This window comes from Drosophila obscura, unplaced genomic scaffold, assembly GCF_018151105.1.
Source record: "Drosophila obscura isolate BZ-5 IFL unplaced genomic scaffold, ASM1815110v1 contig_73, whole genome shotgun sequence".
In the NCBI taxonomy this organism is placed as follows: Eukaryota; Metazoa; Arthropoda; class Insecta; order Diptera; family Drosophilidae; genus Drosophila; species Drosophila obscura.
In genome coordinates this window covers 539,152-560,736 of record NW_024542865.1, presented here as the reverse complement: position 1 = coordinate 560,736, position 21,585 = coordinate 539,152, and the positions used below count along the sequence as shown (strand labels likewise).

The 21,585-nt window shown below is 41.7% G+C and overlaps 1 protein-coding gene across 1 annotated transcript in view; it reads right to left on the bottom strand.

The window, feature by feature from the left end:
* LOC111065122 (low-density lipoprotein receptor-related protein 2) overlaps window positions 1–21,008 on the bottom strand; it is a 116,347-nt gene extending 95,339 nt beyond the window's left edge. The window contains 1 exon segment of the mRNA XM_022353117.2: window positions 19,854–21,008. Within this exon segment, the coding sequence (XP_022208809.2) occupies window positions 19,854–20,256 (403 nt within the window). The 5' untranslated portion in view covers window positions 20,257–21,008.
* Between the last annotated feature and the right edge of the window lie 577 nt (window positions 21,009–21,585).

Genomic DNA, 21,585 nt, shown 5'->3' with positions numbered 1-21,585 from the left:
CTGCTCTGTCTGCTGTCTGCTCTGTCTGCTGTCTGCTCTGTCTGCTGTCTGCTCTGTCTGCTGTCTGCTCTGTCTGTCTGTCTGCTGTCTGCTCTGTCTGCTGTCTGCTGTCTGCTCTGTCTGCTGTCTGCTCTGTCTGCTGTCTGCTCTGTCTGCTGTCTGCTCTGTCTGCTGTCTGCTCTGTCTGCTCTGTCTGCTGTCTGCTCTGTCTGCTGTCTGCTCTGTCTGCTGTCTGTCTGTCTCTGTCTGTCTGTTGCTGTCTGCTCTGTCTGTCTGTCTGTCTGTCTGTCTCTGTCTGTCTGCTCTGTCTGTCTGCTGTCTGCTCTGTCTGCTGTCTGCTCTGTCTGCTGTCTGCTCTGTCTGCTGTCTGCTCTGTCTGCTGTCTGCTCTGTCTGCTCTGTCTGCTGTCTGCCCTGTCTGCTGTCTGCTCTGTCTGCTGTCTGCTCTGTCTGCTGTCTGCTCTGTCTGCTGTCTGCTCTGTCTGCTGTCTGCTCTGTCTGCTGTCTGCTCTGTCTGCTGTCTGCTCTGTCTGCTGTCTGCTCTGTCTGCTGTCTGCTATGTCTGCTGTCTGCTCTATCTGCTGTCTGCTCTGTCTGCCCTGTCTGCCCTGTCTGCTCTGACTGCTGTCTGCTCTGTCTGCCCTGTCTGCCCTGTCTGCTCTGTCTGCTCTGTCTGTCCTGTCTGCCTACATATTTTATTGCGCGAATGGGAGATGGCAGTGTGTCCCGACGACTAATAAAGAATTCTCGTTGACTAGCCTTAACGTGATTTGATTCTCTATTTATGTGTATGAATATATTAGAGCTGTATAGAGCTCCAACTTTTGTATGTACAAGTGTAATTCTAATTTCGCGAAATTCCTTTTGTCATCAGTTCACGATGTCATCTCTAGAACCTGTACTCTTTCTCTGCCTTTTCCTTCGCTTACCACTCCACCAAGAAGAACCAAATAAATTAAGCATTTTCGCATAATTTATTTAATGCTCTTTGAACGCTTTCGGAGGCAAAGTTTCTTAAGCCTCGCATAAGATTTCATCGAGTGAGAGGGACAGAGAGATTGAGCCGGAGAGAGCGCGTGAAAAAGCTGTCTCGAAGTGATTATTATATGGTTATTTTCGCTTATTGTTGCCATTCCCATTGCCATTGCTATTGCGGGTAGACGAGTACGAGTACGAGTTACGGCGCATCGGACAGAGAGACAGACGGTCGAGTCGTTGACTTTGTCCAATTGAGCACAATGAGTTTGTTAATTGAAATGAAGCTTAAGAGACCCGACCCCCAACATTAACTCCATCCCCATCTGCGTCACCCCACAATTATGTTGATTATTGGCATTTAATATTAAAAACAATTTTCATTATTTGATATTGTTGTTAATATTAAAACGTTTTCTGTTGCGATGGAAACAGGCTTTTTTGGCCTTTGAGTGGGCCAAATATTTGTGTGTGCGTTAACGACAACAGCAACATTGACTACATGAAATTGCAATTAAAAGCAAAAACCCAAAGGCATTTTATGCATGAAACACATCCAGGCACAAAGGTTGCCGAGGGTATCGAGTCGCGGATAGTTAGTACAAATTTACAAACATTACAGCACATACCACTATGCCTCATGTAAATACCTTGGTTTCCATTAATACACTTAAAGAGCCCAACGTCTATGATACCATTAAGAATTCATGTAAATAGTTTCACTACCTGTTTGACGATGACCGAATGAGGCTCACTAAAGCTTGTTCGCTCCAAGATCGGAGCAAGTTCAATTTAAACTTAACGTGAATGAAGGGTCTATGTAAAAATAAGACAGAACAAATCTACAAGCCGTTCTATAAATTAGACTAAAGCTTCTTTTGTCACCGAATGTTTTAGAAGTCCAATGAACTTTCTTTGGACGCCACTCTACTTTTACAACCGTACTCAGGCAGTACATTTTTAAACTTATGATTTATGTAGAATTAAAAAAAATTAAATTAAATATTCATAATAGCTTGACTTGTCAAAAGGTGCTAAGAATTATCTATCAGATGTACCCTTCGCACGACTACGACTGTTTAATCTCTACCCCATCACCCCCAATCGTCCCTTACCAAGCCGCAACCGCCAAACTTTCAATTTCCGAACTAAGAAAATGGAAAACCTTAAAGTCAATTGCACAGCAGATGCTCAGCTGCCCTCTTACTCACCCTTCCAGCACTTTTCCGCATTTACCTTTATAACTTACTCACTCTTTCTCTGTCTCTGTCTTTGTGTCTCTCCCTCTCCGTCTTTCGGCAAGTACACCTCTAGAGGCACGAAAAACATGTGAAAATTGACAAAATAGACGACATTCGAATGTTTACACAGAAAGGAAACGGACAGTTGATACTGGGAATCAAAAGAGCAACGGGAAGACAGTGAACACTACTCAACATTTTGGCTCATATCATTTTGCTTTGCCTTTTCTTTTTTTGTTGGTTGTAATCAAATAATTATTTGCATATTTATTTGCTGATGAGGGGCCATGACAGCATTTTCACATTTTTATTGTCACAGCAATCAAATGAATTAGTCAATTATTTTAAAAACAAAAGAACGAGTCAAAATGTAAGCTCAAAATACGAGTATAATTAAAAACATTTTTATGACCAGAAAAGTTTAGCTGCGGCAAATTAATTTGATTTTATGGGGCTAAGCAGAACAAACGAACTTGTACGACGGATAAATGAGGTTTTGTTTCATTCAAATTTATACTATGATTTTTATTCAAGCACTTCCTTGCTCGAGTAAACTGGATTAAGAAGCAGGGGAATGATCAGGACTGAGCTAATCCGTCGATGGTGAACTCCAAAAAGCCCGCAATCACAGATACAATCCAAACACCGTCCATTTTTTGGCTGAAGTACAGCTTTGCATGTATGTATGTGTGTACATACACATATAATTGCTGGGTGGGATAGGAATACGTAGAAGATCTTTCCTAATTTCTGAGGAGCAATATCCATAAGTTTTTGCTAGGCTAGGGAATATTTTTATGGCATTTAGCTGGTTCAAGCGAGACCTCTTATAAAGACAAAAAAAATCGTTTGTAAAATTGGATTGCAATTAAAAGTCTCCCCCGTTTGAGCTGGTTCGTTTCCAGCACCCTACATCCTTATTACCATTCCCAACCACTACCTCAACCATTGATACTCAATCAATCTTCGATTAAGGAACAAAGCTAATGAAGTTTGATTCCTTTTTGTGTTAACTTCAATTCATCCTTTTTTCTCTCTCCATCACACGCAAACCCACACACAAGCACACAAACGCACGTCAGAGAGCCATAGAGAGAGAGAGAGAGAGAATGAGAGGGGTAGAGTCTGACAGTCAGACATCTTTGATTTTAATTGCATTTCCATTCTGTCCTCGATTCAATCGTCACTGACATTCGACTTCGATACTCGATGCTCGTAATTCAATTGTCCAAGTTCAGTCAAGGCCCCCCTCCACGCCAGCATACCCCATGCAACCCCAACCTCAACCCAAACCCCAACCCCAACCCCACTGTATCGCCCCTTCCCATCGTTAGGTGAAAGAGAGACAGAGGGCCAGTCGAGTTTGTCGAAAATGTTGATTCAATTATTCAAGGTGACGACGACGTATCTCAAATAACTGAGTTTCGCTTTTATCAATTTGCTCCGTTCATTTTTTGTTGCCCATTTACAATTTGATTACGTCAACTTGGCGGCGTCCGCGTCCGCGTCCTCTCCCGCCCCCGACCCACCTGCTGCTGCTAATAGCAGCAATTCCCCCTCGAAAGTGCAACATTGTAAAGTGCATTTCAGAATTGAGTGACACGTAACATTGACAATTGAGGAGCAACAACAAAATGTTGCATGCAAATTGTTGACAAATCAACAAAAGCACAAGGAAAGAAAAAAGAGCAAAGAGGCCTCAAAAAAACATAGAAAATTGATTTCAAGTTGAAATTATTTATATTGGTGTTCAAAAATAAACACAGATATTGTAATTCAAGAACAATATTCTATGCCCGCTCATTTCTGGAACAGAAAACTAATTCGTAAATTTATGTAAGAAACACATTATATTATTAATTTATGACCCTCGGGTGTGACTGGATAAAGAAACACAAACTTCAAATTTACTTATCCAGAAGTGGATCCAAAATACTATTCCTATGGCAGCTATGTAAATATGTACATTGTACATATAGTAATATACTCTACATACAGAGCAGATTCTGTGCACAGTTTCAGTCCATATCGAATCGGCTGCTTATGATGGTCAGACACAAATGAATTTTATTTGCTCGGTGCTTGGTAAACCTCTGGTCGAAATCAAAACAAACTTTTCCTATAAATAGAGCAAAACAAAAATAACAAAAGCGAAAACAAAAACTAAAACAAACAGCAACAGCAGATAATGTCAATTATTATTAACACAAAAAGCGCACGCACTTGATCACCCATTCCGCCAGTCCGGCACCAGTCCGCCCGTCATCCAGCAATCCCACCACTCTGGTCCAGGCCAGTCCAACCTCTTTGGTCATGCATGAGCAATTTTCGTGGTCAATGGCGCTGAACAACCTTTCCCACAATCCCGCAATCCCACTTCCTCTCCAACTGCCCCCCAGCGCCACCTGTCCACTGGCTAAATGACAACTATTCGCGGGCTCTGCAGGGGCAGTCTATGGCGATACAATTGGCCACAATCGGTGACCGGCACCAGGTAGCACAAACAGCAACAACAGAAAATAGCTGAAAATGAAAAATACGTTCGGGATTCAGGTGTCGAAGATTCAAATACCCTAAATTGGAACGATTCGATTATAGCAGCTCGTATTTACGAGTACATGTATCTTTCAGCACACACCTGCTCGTACATACATATGTAAATGGACGTGTACATATGTATAAACTAAATATTGTATTTGGCATGGAGGCCAATACGAAATTTAATTTTTTCATTTTAGAATTTATTTTTTATAAAATGATGCAAGCAAGGCGGTGGAAAATTTGAGCAAATATGTGCCACTTTTGTTTTGATTGGAATGGTTCCAGTCATCGGAAACTGCGATTAAATCGTGATAATAACTGAACCAGACCAGACCGGTCGATCTTGTTAGCATCGCCAAGATCCTTTTAGCAGGAGATTCTTCATGTTAAGCACAGACTGAAGCTAGCGTTTGCTTACAAGCGACTCGAAATATCCCATGAATAGACCACACACGTCAGACAGTAGTCTTATCGGAAACTGAGGTAACTGAGAATATTTTGTGAGCTTTCCTCCCCTCTATCTAGTTCGCTCCTCCGTTCCCCTTTTGCTCATCACTTTGCTTCATCATTTTTGTTGTTTAAATAGCTGAAAATTGGCAGCAATTAAATGCAGCTGAATGGCACGCCCATGTTTTAGCCGCTTATAATGGGGGGGTTGGAGTGGCGGAGACGGTAGGGGTGTGCGTGTGTATGTGTGTGTTAGTTAGTTCAACTTTTGGGGCTAATTAATGGGCATATTGGCATGTAGCCAACAATATGCGAAATCTACATGGCTACATGGCAAGCTCTTTAACAAACTGGCCGCAATCAAATCTCGTCCACCTGCTTGCCCCTCCTCTCATACATACATTCCTGCAAAAGTTTGTTCCCCTCTTCACACGAAATGGATTTGGTATATGCTGAATTTTCGGTTGGGTAACAAAGTGCAGGGGGCTCCCCCACTGATAGAGGATGGTTTTCATTTAGTTTGATGTTGGATTTTAATTTAAATGTTAGCCAACAAATTGGTAAAACGCTCATAAGCAAATAAGACGCAAAGAAGATTTACATTTCCTTGAACTCTTGGCCTGTCAGAGACTGCCAGACAGCCGGCCTTCCGAGCTCCTTTGATGAATTATTAACTAAGCAATTGGGAAAAAAAACGCAATTTAATTGTGAATAGGGGAAATAAATTGAATCCGCCTTAAACAAAACCCTCATCGCATCGACAGCTCAATGCGGCCTCAATCAAATCAAAGATTTATGATCCCCCAAGAAAAAGCAATTCTAGGCAAAACAATGAATATCAATTAGAGAGGGGGGACTGTGCCTATGCTGCAAGAGGCGGGACCGAGTAGAGGGAGAACCTGCAGTTTGATTAGATCAGAGGAAAAGTAAAATGAATAAATTTTGTTTGCTGCTTGTGCTGGAGCTAATTGACGTAAATTAATAAGCAGCCCCCTACAAAGAGCGGAAAAAAACAGAAAAAAGTCCCTATCTAATATTAATGAAAGTCACATTCAGAGCCCAAGAAAGGTCAAAGGGGCATCGTCATCCCATTCTCATGGAGTGTCGCTACCTATAGAGAGCCCCCCCGCCTGGTTCAAGTTCCATCAATGTCATTTTCTTCAGCGATATTCCAGAGTGTGCAAAGTTAGGGAAAACCAAGGAATTAATATTAAAAAATGTAAATCGTTGGAATACTCATCCTCCGCCGCATGAACTAGCTTAAATTTAATTTTATTTTCACATTTTTAAAGAATTTTTAATTTTTAATTTGTTTCTTTCTTTGTTGATTCCTCCCCATTTTTATTTTTCTTATTTTTTATTTATATATTCTGTTTTGCCATTTTTCTCCTCTCTGTGGGCTGTCGGAATCATTAAGTCAGCTTTGTTACGCCTCAATGTCCCCCACGCAGCTCCTCCCACACCTTCCTCCGGGCCACCCAAAACACCCCTAAATTTGAATTAAAGTTAAAATTAAAACAAAAGCAAGCTGCAGAACAGCAAACGCAGGCACAAAATAAAACAAAAAATTAAATAAAAACGAAAACTGTGACAGCAATTAAAGTGGGCGATGACTGTGGAGGGGGTGCTTTCCTTTGAAATCTCTACGCTGCTTAGTGGGGGGCGGAACAGAAGAGCCTTACGGGTGGGGTAAAGGGGGACTCGCTCTGTAGCACCACAAAAAAAATATGGAAAAAATTGCTAGAGCTACGCGACTATTAGATCCACTCCGCTCGAGAAAATTCGTTGCAATTGCTTCAAATGGATTACTTTTTAATTGGAATACTCTTAAGTAAAAAGTTCAAGGCATTAGAAAGTAACTCTATTTAAATTATCGTTTAAATCATTCGCTTCTGAATCGGTCAGATTCTGATTGTTTTCAAATTTAAAAACTCACATACTTATTATGTTCATGTTGGCTAAACAATAACTTTTTCTCAATTTCTTCACGTAATCCATTAAAATGTATTTAAGCTTGCGTTTTTTCAGATCTTTGAATCTTTACCTCTCCACAAACTCATTTAAATTCTATTTCCATTCCAATGTCCGACGATCTTATGAACCAAATCTAGTCCCATAATCCCCTATGCTCTAGCAGTATCACAACTTTTGTATACCATAAAAAATGCATTTATTTGCTTATGCGAAACACGAAGAAATCTTTTAGTAACTCCACAACCCATCCACTTATTCGCCCATCCCCCACCAAACATTTACTTCTTAAGCATGAAAAATTAAGCAAAAAAACACAAGAAAGAAGATAAAATGAAGCAGTAAAAGAGAAGAGGGGCAGAAAAGAAACTCATAATTGCACGCTAAACGCCATTTGAGTGGACACTTTCCTTCGTGAAAAACAACATCAGCAACAGCGTCAAAGGGGAGAGGGGTCGGCTGGCGGGTGTGGCCAGAAATGTGCAGCACGGAATCTTAATGAGTGGGTGGCAGGAGCAGGAGCAGGTGCAGGCGTTAGTCGTCAGTCGTCAGGAGGGAGCGTTCAGACAAACCAAAATCCCAGCCAAAGGTGGGCACAAAAAAATAGTGATCGCACCATTCCGACCATGGGACTAGCAGGGAGTTCTAGTCGTATCTTATCGGACTTGAACGGGGTTGGGAGCTATGGCAATGACAGTAAGTGATTCCACTGGACACCATACAACTCTACTAAATATTTCACTATTTTTCTCTCTTTTCTTCTAGAGACACAGTTCGAGTATATACCCCTCCATTACTCATTCGTAATAGGTATAAAACGTAACTGGACCAGCTGCAGTGACCGTCATAAAGGTTAAGAAGGGGGTCAGGATGGGTCGTGTCGGTTCAGGCAGGAAGTAAAGAGAGAGAGAGTTGGGCCTGGGGCTGGGGTTGGGGTTGCGCTTTTTTGGCAGAAGGTGCTGGCATCGGGTGGAATGCGAGGCCAATTTAATTTATATACGCTAAAGATACTTGAGTGACTCAGGGATAGTCCACTGATAGCAATAAACGACAAGAAGAACTTGGGATTAAAACAAAAGCTCAGATGAAATACACAGTAGCAGATGCAATGAGGCAGGAGATGAACTGGCCTCACCTTGACTGCTATCATTGTGTAATCAATCATAGAAGTCCTCCGTTCTTTTCCAAAAAGAAACAAAAAAAACAACAACAAAAGGATTTAATCAAGGTTTGTGGATGGGGAGCTGAGCTCCCAAAGTCTGCCAAGTAATTAAAAACTTTTGTTATGCGACAAAAGAAAGGAAAACAATATCGGAAATGGTAGACGCAAACTAAGACGATACTTTATGAAATATTTTAATATTTAGTGGCAGATATTATAGACACATCTGCTCAAATAATACCTATTCTTAGATAAATGTTGTATCTTGAAGATGGTGCTGGGGGTACCTACAACATTTCATTGAATTGAAGATTTCAACACATCCAGAACTTGTCTTCTTGCCCAGCCATTTAGTTCCATAGGCGTTTGGCATTTTCGATTGGCATTTTGTAGGAAAATCTAGGATTGAGCAAGTCTCTAAGAAGGCTGGGAGCCTTGGAGCCCCACAGCGGGAGCATCGATAGCAGCCGGTCAAGAGTCGGCCGAGAGAGCAGACGCTTGTTAATGGCTTTGGCATATATATGTAGCATCAGCCTTCTTCCGCACCCTCCCCCTTCCCGCCATCAGTGGCAGTCTGCAAACCGGAAAACTCAACAAGCTGAATTACCACAAAGACCTCACACATACATATTAACATATGGCTATGTGTTTACCTGCTTGTTGCTCTCGTGCAACTGGCATGAATGAAGTCCAAGTAGGAGCTGAAGCTGAAGCTGAAGCAAAGGCCAAAGCAGCTAATGGTCATAGCCAAGCTTTAACTGAGCCCCCAACTGGTTCTGTCATCATCATAATCATCATCGAATCTCTTTCTGTTACACTGCGATCAGTGTTCTTTTCTGAAAAATATGCTTCCATTGGTATATTCTGAGTATTCCTAAAGAGCCAAAGCGGACAACTTTCAGAACTTTCCATTTTTTTTTCTTCCTATAAACAAAAATTGAAGTCCTAGGAAGGTTCATGGCTTCACTCCAGCTTGGATATAATTATTAAAAATATGTTCCAATAGGTTTCAGGTTCTCAGTTTAATTTCAAAAGAATCCCGTTGAATATTTGATAGTGTGAGCGGCTTGAACTAACTGAACTAAACTGCATTCAGTTTAAATATGTCACACACACACACACACTGCTCCACAGCCATATCGGGACACAGAGACGGAGAAACTAGAAGAGACTCTCTCCGCGGCAGCTACGTGAAATTTGCAATGCAAAGTCGCATTTCTACTCGCACGCACTTCCACGGGGTATAACGATTCTGACGAGATGTTTGCATTTGCACCGCACAAAAGGAATCGAGCATCGAGAGCTAAACGTTTCGAAGTGGTTTATATTCTCACAAGACTTAAATAGATATTATCTGTAGGCACGTTCGGAAAGGGAATCCACAGCTTCGTCGGTAGATAGACTCACATTTTTGTTCATCGCTTTACGGGCTTTTATTTTATTTTTTCAGGTTTTACCGGAAGGCGAAAATGCCGCCGCTAGATGTCGCCACTCATTCCTGCCTGCGCCTCTCTGTATCACATCCCACTGCGTGTGTCGAGTGAGTGTTGACTTTTATGGTCATTGACTTCTCTGTCTCCCTCGCTCACTCTCTGGTGGTATTTGTGACTGTGACACATAAAAACATTGCAGGCCTGCTGCACACACACATGCACCGACCCCCTCCTGCAGCCAGGCCCCTGAACCAGCCAGACCTTCTGCAGTCCCACCTGCATTATACAAGAGTTAATCAAGGAACTCCCGTGCTGCACCACTTATTCAATAATGCAGTTTCAAGTCCTTTTCGAATTTTTGAACATTATTTCCTGTTAACTGAACTCAAAATAAAAATATTACCCTGCAAAAATCACAAATCCTTGAGTTTTCGCTTATGCCTGCCACTTTGTGCCACTTTTGTCACGTGCTGTCCGCTTGGCCCCATCAATCGCTAGCACCGATAAGCCATTGGCGACCTAGACTGCGGGGTAATTTCTATTGGACTCGTATGCAAATTTAAATTGTGCTCAACTATTTTCTTTTCATTTCATTTTTTTTACCATTAAGAGAATTACGGGAGTAGACGGTTGAGTGCTGGGAGCTGGGTGCTGGCCTGTCCAGATGAAGTGCAAAAATAACGTTAAATTTTTAAATTCTCGCATTTATTGCAGAGCATTGGTGATTCAAATTCATTTATGCAATCCAAAAAGGGAGCGTCCGGAAGAGTGTCCGGTGTTGCAAATAAAAAAATTAATCACAAAAAATCACGACCCAAATGGTTTTTCCTTTACTCTCCAGCCCCATTCCCCCACTCACCCATTCCCCTCCCTTAAGGCGACAGTACACACGTGTTGATGCATATGTACATACACACATACATACAAGCGTATACACATGCATATGTATATGGTGGGAAATTTTTTGCACTTTTCATGCAGAAAATTGTGCCATTCAATTAATTTTGCTGCTGTTTGCCATACAGTCGTCCGTGCGGACAGTGCGTTTCGAATATGTCAGACCCTGAAAGGTGTTGACAACGAGTTTCAGTTTGTTTATTGTATCGATTAGGATCGATTAATCGATACATGTGCATAAATTGTTGCCTTACAGCAACCATACGCACTGTTTCAATACAAATGTATTTGTTTGTTCCAGCCATAAATTGATTACGGAACAAAATGAAAAATAATTTCATTGAAATATTCATGCACTGACGATGACGAGGAGGGATCCACAGGTGGATCCGCCCCAAACCTGCCGCTAATCAATTTTTCATCCATTCCATTTCTCTTTAATTCACGAGGCGCATAAAGAACTTTTCATTAGGCAGATACTCGTTTGTGCTGCGCGTACTCGCCGAGTATTCTCCGTTTTTCGGCAAATTAAATTCATTCCACTTTGTCTGGGTCCCAATTTAATAGTTGATTAAAAAAAAATAATAAACAACAGCGACATCGGCAGAACGAAAGAAATGAGTGAAAACTGCGGGCGCAATCAGAGGAAAAAATCGATTTAATCCCCCTTCAGGCCCAAGGGCTTTTTCCAAACTATTTGTTCAGTGTTCCCATCAGAGGCTTTCGCCTATAAACAAAAATAAATATAAAAATACAACAACAAAAACCCATACATAAAAGGGAATATTTTAAAACTTAATATTGTTTGGGGATATGGCGGAATAACGAATGACAGGCCTTGGCCCTGTCCCTGTCCCTGGCCCTGGCCGGACTCAATTGAGTTGCCATCAATTAAATGGGAAGCGAGTTTTAAACGTTCCTCTAGGATACGGGAATGGAATGTTGCATGCACCGCTATGCTGGATGCTGGATGCTGGACGCTGGTAAAAGATAGCGATAACAATGATAACAATAAACGAGCCGTAAAAACTATTTGCTTCTGAAGTGATAAATGATATATAAGAATTCTGATATTATTTTTGGAATATGTATCAGAAATTTATCATAGACTTCTGATGATTATTTTCATCAGCTTAAATCACTCAGTGTATATCCATTATGTCCACCTACGGGTGCGCAAAAAACTTTCCAATTGAAAACTGCATGTCAAAAGTCCCATCAAAATCTCATTATTGACATTGATGGCTTACAATCGCTGCCTCTCGTTTGATCGTTCGTTCCGTTCCGTTCCCTATTGTTTGTGTCATCATCATCATCATCGCTGTCGGTTACATAAATTTCCATTGTTGCTGTTGTTGCTGTTGCTGCTGGCTCTCTGTTGCCGCGCTGTGTGTAATTAATTATTCAAAAACAATTAACTTTACCAGCAGGCACACCCACACAGAAGCTCATACCCTGTACACGCGCACGCGGACATCGAGGACAGGAATTAGAAAGCACAGTTAGAATGCATAAAATATGCGACAGATGTTCTATGTATGTATGTCGGTAGTACAGGTTTGCATGCATGCCCCAGAGTTTTCATATTATTCGAATATACATATGCACACATATGTACATATGTATGTTTATAGATACAGCATATCCACCCCCCACCCACCCACAGCCCTTCTAAGCCACACAACCTAACCACCACTCCCTCAACCCTTTGCAGGCACCCCCGATGTATTTGGTGGATGGGGACAAAATAAAGTTTTCAAAATGTATCAACATTTTGTGTTTAAATTTCAATTACAAATTTTTCAAGCTTAATGTGCCAGTTATGTTTAAGTTGAACTTTGAAATTTTCTGATCTACATACATATGTATATTTTAGAGCTTTGCCAGCTACTGCCCCTTTAATTTGTAAGCCAAAATAAGCATTAAAGCAAATATTATAAAGAACTAACTTTACAAGATGAATCACTTACATTACTCCTTCAAGACCCGTTTTGGATATGTCCTAATTCCTGCAAAAATCTTGTATCCTTCGTACCCCTCAGAACCCCCTATCTTTGACAATTCAACTTACAACAACGATTTATTTATTTATCAAACATGCTTGTTGCGTCTGCGGTGGGAGATGACAATCGTAATGCGATTCCAGGCATTTCATTTATTTATTATTACAAAGTTGTACGTGATCTGTCATTGAGCTTAGGACACTGAGGAGTGGTGTGCCATGAATAGGAGAGGGGCAGCTGAATTAATTTGAAAAATACATGCATATACATATGTATATATGTACATATTTACATACATATGTACATATGTATGTATGTATACGCGTACCAGGGAGAGATTTTACCCGAGACTGATTTGCCTGTCAATTAAAGAAGAATTAATATTGCCAACAAATGTGGAAAATAATAGGAAATTGGAAAAAAAAAAAGAGGGAGACAAATTGAAATAATGGAAAAAACGTTTCATTTTCTATTTAAAATTGCATGGCTAAGCGGTTTATGTATGTTTGTAATCGAAATTTTAATACATATGCATCTGAAAACAAAGATTGGTTACTTTTCTTATTGGTTTCCTATTCTATAATTGAAATGCTATCGATCCAGCTGCGTATTTTATTTAAATTAAAGTTAGGAAACTACCAAATTCCAAAACGACTGCAGGTGCTCCTCCTCAAATGAAGCAAAAAAAATTTCCATTTAGATGCGCGACATATGGGTTGGGTTCGGTTCCACTTGCAATTGCAAATGTGGAATACAAAAAAACACACACACACAAAATCTGAAAAAATTAAGCGAATTCTGTGCAGCATTTCAGAAAAATCCCAATCTCTCAAAACAGACCAATAAATAAAAGTAACCTAATCTGCCGCCAAATAGCAATGGCAAATACGAATATGTACTACATGCAGTTTCCGTTTTGATAACTTGTAGGAATTCGTGTTTTGTGTTGTGAAATAGTAGCTACACACATACAAACATTCGATGGGTTTTATTTGTGTGCAGTACAATTAATGAATCGTCGTGAGTCATGAGGAGAATAAAGTAAGACGCGACGAAGGGTACAAGCTTATGGAAATTTACATCGCCAGGTACCTGTAATGCGAGCGTTTAGCAAGGAGCATTGATTATATTCTCAATGCAAGTACCCCAAGAGTCAGCAGTATTTATATTCTCATTTTCTGTCCAGAAATTCGAACTTTTCTGAAATTGCAAACACCTGAACAACAAAGTGGTTCTACTTTGTGAGAATCTACTGTTCCTCCAAAAAAAAAAAAAAAACATACCACGAAAATCCCGCCACTTAATATCTTCCCTGACCTGACCCCATCGAGATGGGGATGGGCATGGCCGGACCGAGACGCGGCCACCACGAAATAATACTGAATCTCTTAAGCTCTGATCTTCTGCAGGACACCATGTTTTTTTGTGAAACAGCTGATCAACGCCATAAAATGGATATTGCACCATAACGATCAGGAAATTAAACTTTCCATACATACAAATGTATGCATGTATGTATGCACGTGTGTGTATACCCCACACACAGCGCGCACCCACCCCACCCTTCAGCAGACAGACTCCAATCCAATCACTCTTTCCCTCTCGCACACGGTTTCCCCACACACTCTCTCACGATGGTGGTGCTGGTGCACATGCACCGCTTGTTGCTGGTGGCTGTGTTGTGTTGCTTGAAACGGTGATCGCCGGTGCCTGGCACCGAATGCTGTGCTGCATCACGAGAGGGAAATAAAGTAAAACGGAATGAAAGAAACAGCGACAGACAGCGACGACGAACACACAAAAGCCGCAATAAAGAAACAACAACAGCAAAAGATACGAGCAAAAATATTGTTTATGGAAACAACAACAAAGAGAGAAAATACCTGTGAGCGAGAGGAAGCGGGACAGCAGTAAATGGGACATGTGATCATCGGTGGAGGTGTAGACGGGAGGAGAAGAGACAACGACAAAACGACTGACCTATGATGATATTACCGGCTCCCGCTGCCTTACCCTCCCCCCCACCGAATATTCGCTAGCTGACCCCACTCCACACTCTAACAATTCCTCTCTCTCTCTCTCTCTCTTTCTCTTTAAAAATGGCGCTCTACCGAGTTGAGCGAAGCGAAACGCAAAACGTATAAGCTGAGAGAGAGAGAGAAGGATGGTGGCAAAACGAGTGAGCGAACCATCGTCAGCTCAGCAGCAAAAGCAGAGGCAGGGCAGCGACAGCGACAGCAAGAGCCACAGAGCCGGCCGGCTAGAAAAATAGCGCAGTCAAGCGCAAAGTCGACTGCAGCAGCGACAGCGACTGCATTTGGAGATTGCAGTTTGAACTGGTTTCACCTGACCGAAAAGCTCAGACCCAAAGAAGAAGAAACCGCTAAATCTAGCTGAAAATTGACTCAAACTTGAGATCACCATCGTGTGTTCTGGATGGGAAGAGGAGAGGTGGAATCTAAATTTTAGACATTTTGGGATTTTCCCCAGAAAGAAAGGTCTACCACGACTTAAAAAGTATTAGTAAGTTACTCCACTAAGCAAGTGGTGTTTGCTTAGTGGTTACTCCCAGTTTTCGTTTGCCGAATTTTCAAAGAGAACTCTTTTAAATGAATGAAATTAAATAGTTGAATTCTCTTCTCTCATTAATGGCGATACTTCGGCATTGTACAATCGTACAAGATTTAGATTTACTTTTATGTAACATCACGTCTCAAAAGAGCGTCATGTTTATACAAATCTACAAACCTACTTACATGTGTATGTACATATGTATGTATGTACATAAGTATAAAATAGATTGGTATTGGTATCCGTACCTTAAATATGGGTGGTATGCCCTTATTTGCCCTTAACTGAAGTTATGAAGTCTTGTTATGGAAAACAAGTTGTACTTGACTTTAGTTTGAGTTTCAGAAAAATTCGCATTCGGAAGGTTGGAGCTGTTCGGAGCCAGAGTTGGAGTTTTGTCCCAGGTTGTCCGATCAACAGGGCTCTCCTGTGACTCCATGTGTGTCCGTGGGGCAAAGTTTGGTTTTCCGAGTGGCTTTCGGGCTGGTCAAAGTATTAGCAAAGTTATTTGTCCGGAACGGGGCAAGCGACCGCAACAGCAGCAGCAGCTGCAGCAACAGCAGCAACAGCAGCAACAAAGGGGAACTGCAACACACACTGCAATTAACTTTGCGGTCACCAGCCACCCACTGGCAAACTGCCTTTGTCTGTGAATGTACTTATGTTAGTGAGTGTGACGAAGAACAACCGGCAGAAGTACGAGCAGAAGCAGTGGCTATAGCAGTGGCTTTGCTGCTGATGCTGCGGTTGCTGTTTCTGTTTCTGCTGCTGCTGCTGCTGCTGATGTTGCAGCCGTCGTCTGTGATTAAAGGCCACATGACAACAGCAACGAGCAGAAAACAAGAAGGAACAGCGGAATCGATGGCGGATCGACTAAGGAATGCTCTTTCTCCCAAAAATGTGTCTGCTTTTGGTTTATCTGGATCCGAAATCACTAATGGATAATGCATAATGTAATGCATAAATGGATATTTGTAAGTGGAACCAAAACAACAAACCATAATTTAATATAATATTTAATTTCATTATTTACCATTCTTTAATCTACAGTGTTTCTATATATCTTCCTGAATGTAGGGTATATTCCTGGGCATCAACTGCATTGCTTGGGCTTTGCATTGAATGGGTGTCGCTCTGCAACTAGCACATTCATAATCATGATGATGATGATAATAATACTCGTATATGATAATGATCATCGGGATGACGCTGATTCTGACTCCTTCAAACTGCTGCAGCTTGTAGCTGCATTCTCATCAACATCCAGCATTGCAGGCATCGTCATATTGAAACTGGAATTTGGATCCGGTTGCCGGTTGATATGACTCTCCTCCATCTCCATCTCCATGGCACATACCCCGTCCCGCCCCACCCCACCACTGGGTCACGCTTTGTCTGCTGCCTGTTGTCTGGTGCTGCTGCTGCTGCTTCGGTAGGCGGCGCTGCTGCAGGGGCTAAAATTTTGTTTGGGCCATGTTTATTAAATGCCATTAAAGCCATTTCTCTGGTTTTTGGCTTTTGCTCTTGCATTGTGGAGAGGGGTAAAGAGGAAACGTCTGTGTCTGTGTGTGTGTGTGGCCAAGTTGCATTGTCAGCTGCACAACAACAGCAACAAGAAAATTACTCCACTCAAATGTCAAAAGGTACAGTAGCAGAAACAAAAACCACAGGATGGGAAATGCACCTTTTGCTGACCGATGATCTAAATACCCTTCCGACACTCAGACATCCGATTTTGATGAAAAGCGGCTAAACCCTAAAGAAATACCTCAGAACCGAAGGCTCAGACTGATCAGATTTTCTATGGTTACTATTGCTATTGGCATCATGAAGAGTCCGCCGAAACTTCAATCCAGATACCCTTTGGAAGGGTACAAGCAACGGAGTCTCAGAGGCAGAGGCGCAATCAGCAAATTGCATTAAATGACTTTGTATTTGCAATTGCTGTTGCCCTTCGCTCACAGATTTATTCCCGGGAAAGAGACTCAACTAAGTCGGAGAAACAGAAAGAGAAAGAGAAGGTGCAACTGCAACATCGATTGTCCGTCATGTTCGTCAGTCAAATGTACCTATGTACTGAGTACATATGTACACAGCTCTTTGTGCTTGAAAATTCGACTTGAAGCCTAGAATATGGAAATGGATCTCCACACACAGCGACAAGGTGGCTCCCTAAAAGAGACAGGAATAGCCTGGCGTATAACGTACAGCGCATTTCATAAATTATGTATTCGCATTAGTTGGTGCTCACTGTAAAACCCAGTCAAACATTTATCAGGCGTTCCTTTCCATCTGCCTCTCCTCCACAGAACAGCCGCCTTATTTAAGCCCCCCTCCCATACCGACCGACTGGTCGGTCATATTTCATTTGCTTTAATAAGCAATTTGATCGCTTGTCTTGACATTTACTGTTTACTATTTTGTACAGTTTTTTTCTCTAGTCTGCTGCCCATGAAATTCTGCTGTCCTGACCCCCATCTCCATTGCCATCTCCGTCTCCACCTACATCCCTATCCCCGCTCCATCGTTTAGTGCCGCCTGCATGAGGGGCGCGAGCAACCGAGTGGGGTGTGCTGGGGGGGAAAACTGAAATCTGAAAATCTGTGGCGCACATTAAAACGTTTCACTTAATTAAAATCAACGGCAACAACTGCAGAATGACCGACCGACCGCCCCCATATACTCGTATTTATTCCTCCACATACACATACACATACAAATGCACGTACTTCTATGTACGCTATTAGTCTCTGCTGTATGTACATATGTACAAAAACAGCAATAACTATTGTACAAAAACTACAGTGGCCACTACTACAAACTACGTTCAACAAGAATAAGAAAGACATACATATGTACATATCTGGGAAAAGAGAGCGAGCGGGCGGGCGGGCGGTTGATCGGGCAAACTTCCAGCATTTTTACTTTGTGTGACTAACGACTTGAAATTGCGCTTATTAAGACTTCCTGATTCATAATTTCTGGCATCAGCAGCAGCCACAATAAATACAATACAATGTATGTATGCATGTATGCACATACATATGTAAATACATGTAAGACAGCGGGAAAGACTGTCCTATAATATGGGATCGACTAAAAAGCGACCCTTTTAGAGACTGTCCAATAATTCTGGTACCAAGAGATTGTCCAGTCCATTTTGTTATTAAATGGATCCCTATCGGTTTTGGATTCTTCTGTATATTTTGTAGTAACTTGTTTACACTTTTTATGTGTACCAAAAAAATTAAAAATCAATAACAACGAAGTTCCACAAGAGTATGTCTCGATATTATTTTCAAAATGCATTGACATATAATTTCGTTAAATTAATGTAAAACGCTCAAAATTCTAGAACAAGTCACAGGAAAATATTGCCTCAGGTTCCGCTGGAATTAGAGCTGGAATCGTTGGCTACGAGAACCATTAATGTTTTTGCCCTGCGCGAATGACTTGGTTTTAAAGGAATAATCTCCCGAAATCAACATTATCCCCAAATTTAGTTCTAATTAAGCGCTTTATGTTAAGCCGTTAGTTAAAATACAATTTTTTACATATTTTCCGTTCTTGCACTTTAAATGTTTTCGAATATTCCATGAGACGTCATGAGAATGACAACAGATACCCTCAGCTACCCTGGAACGAGCCCAGAGCGTACAAAACTCAAAGAGCACTTGGCGCACTTTTGCACCATCGACTTTTGCCGCGAAGAATTTGTGGCGCATGCGGCGAGGGATTTTCCTTTCTCTTTCACTATTGTTGTCTGTGTGTGAGTGTGTGTGTGTGTGTGAGGCTTTTGTTTCTGGTCTGCAACAATTGTTGTAATTTTATTAATTTTCTCCTCCCTCCCTCTTGAGCATAATCTCTGTCCCTCTGCCTTCGCTGCCTCTCTGCCAACTGCTTTCCTTAGTTTGTCTTCCTGGGGCCCTCACCCTCGCGCTCACCCCTTGCGTTGTTCATAATTTTTGTAGAAATTGAGCGAGGGGTTGGGAAATGTTGGTCATGCTGCGGGCAAGATTTTCAAGTGACATGAACAGTTACCGCCACTCACTCACACGCAGGCATTCCATTCCACGCCACGCAACTACCCTCCACCCCATTCCATTCCCCTATTGCCATGGCGGTAATGTGGGTGGGTGGTGTTAAATCGGGAGTCGCAGTCGTAGTCCCAGTCCCAGTCCCATTCGAAGGCTCAACAGAGAGACAAAGTTCGCTTTGTGAATTAATTTGGTGTCGTGAAGTGTTAATCAATATACTCGTGGTATGAAGGCGATGTGAGATTAAGGAAATGCAATTGACGCGCTGTTGGAGTTGGGGCACCATTAGCTGTGGGAGGGATGGGAAAAAGTCACAAAGTCTTCCTAATTTATAAATCAAACATTTCAAGCATAAATTGCTTGGGGACTTAGGGTTTGGGGTTTGGGAAGCCATTCCTCTAGCGGGGGATCAATGACACTTTTGCGGAGTCGAAGGATGGGAGTTACAAAACATAAAATGTGTAATATGTATGGTGAGAGTTTCGGACCCTGGTTGGGTTTCAAGTGCTTTCATGTATTTCTTGCACTTGCACTTCGTTATTTACAGCTATGTATATCTCATTTAGGTGGACTCACCTGGTGATCCATGACGTTGACGCGCCCCTTCGATCCGCGTGGCCGTTACCGGTGTCCCCAGGATCAGACTATCCAGATGGCTGAGGGCCACGAATGCCATTAGCAAGATGGCCAGGGTTGTCAACTGGGTTTGTTGGTGGCGGTGGTGCTGTTTGTGGTGTTGTTTTTGATCCCGATGCTGTGGATGGCTGCGGATCCTCGAGTGAGTGCTGTCCTCACTCTGTTCTTGTTGGGCTTGGTATATTTCGGTTGGTTCCGCCTCGGCGGTGCGTATGTCGCTCTCAAAGCCCTGGTGGCTCAGGGCCACCGCTAGGGGTTGGGGTCGCCAGCGGGAACGCACTTTTGGCTTGTTGGGCGGCTTGTGACCAAGCCCGAATCCAATGCCCACGGGCGTCGGATTCATTTTGGTTGGTATGTCGTTCACGCTCGCCGGTTTTTCTTCCCCTATCCGTCGGTTTATATCAATTTTGATTTCGATATTTTATATGTATGTGTTGGTTTGCCCGACACTCGTGTTCTCTCTTTCCTTCACTCCTTCTCGGGTATTTTTGTTATTGTCTGCTCTCTTTTTTTTTATTTGTATTACTTTATTGGTTGCTTTAATGAAATAAGCGAAAATTAACGCGTTTAATTTTTATAATTTATTCCTATAACTTATGCGTCGACATGGCTGGCATGGTAGGCACTTCAAAGAGCAATTAATTAAATTGAATTCCTCTCCTCTCTGCTGCCTCAGTCACTTGTCTGCTGTACGCTGTCCCTACACCCCCGTCGCGGTGGTTCTGCTCTTCTGCCCTTTTGCCTGTTTTGCCACCTTGCAGATGAACTTTTTTGCTTATGAAAGATAATTTATAGCTGTCTCGCTCGCACCCACCATCTACCTCGCTCTTGAATCTTTTTTAACACTTTTTTACAATAATTGAAAACCTTTTTTTCCTTCGCCGTCTTTAAACTTTTTCTCTTCTCTTCTCATCGCATTTACTTCCTTTTTGTTATTTGTATTTGTATTTTTTGTTGTGATATTTCAGACACTTGAAAAACAAAAATTAATATTGTTCCAGGGTGATGGAATTCTCGGAAATTCCGTTTTCTTGTTGTTGCTGCTATCCCTTGCGTTTGTTAAGAAAATTGCATATCCTGTGGAGTTTTCACTTTGCTTTTCACTGGAGCTCTACAAAGAAATAGCGAGAAAAGAAAGTGCAAATTTTAGTAAAGAAAATGTGGGTAAAAACAGTATTTAAATATTTAAGACAAATATATAATGCTTTGGGAACTAATTATTGTACAAGAACTAAGATGAACTTCACAAATATAAAATCTGTGCATGAATTATTCCGATTACGTTCGTTTATGGTCGATGGTTATCTACCACTGGATGGATATGATTTGTCCATCACTCTCTTCCATTGTCAAACACTGGGGATCTATGTCGTGCTTTTCTCCCACTCTTCAACTGTACATGCATACAAACATCCCCAATTGAGCGCCAAAATAACTATTAATTCAATTTGTTGTAACAAAAGGAGCCGCTAAGCATCAGATAAAATTACCGAATCGAAAACGAAAGTAGAGAATGATGATGTAGGCGAAGCAGACGACCAGAGTCACGGAAAAAGAAAAAATAGAACATTAAACAGATTACATTAAATTAAAGCACAAATGAATTGCACAACGAAGCGAAAGCGAAAATATGAGAGAAGAGAGAAGAGAGAGAGCAAAAAGTGGAAGAAAA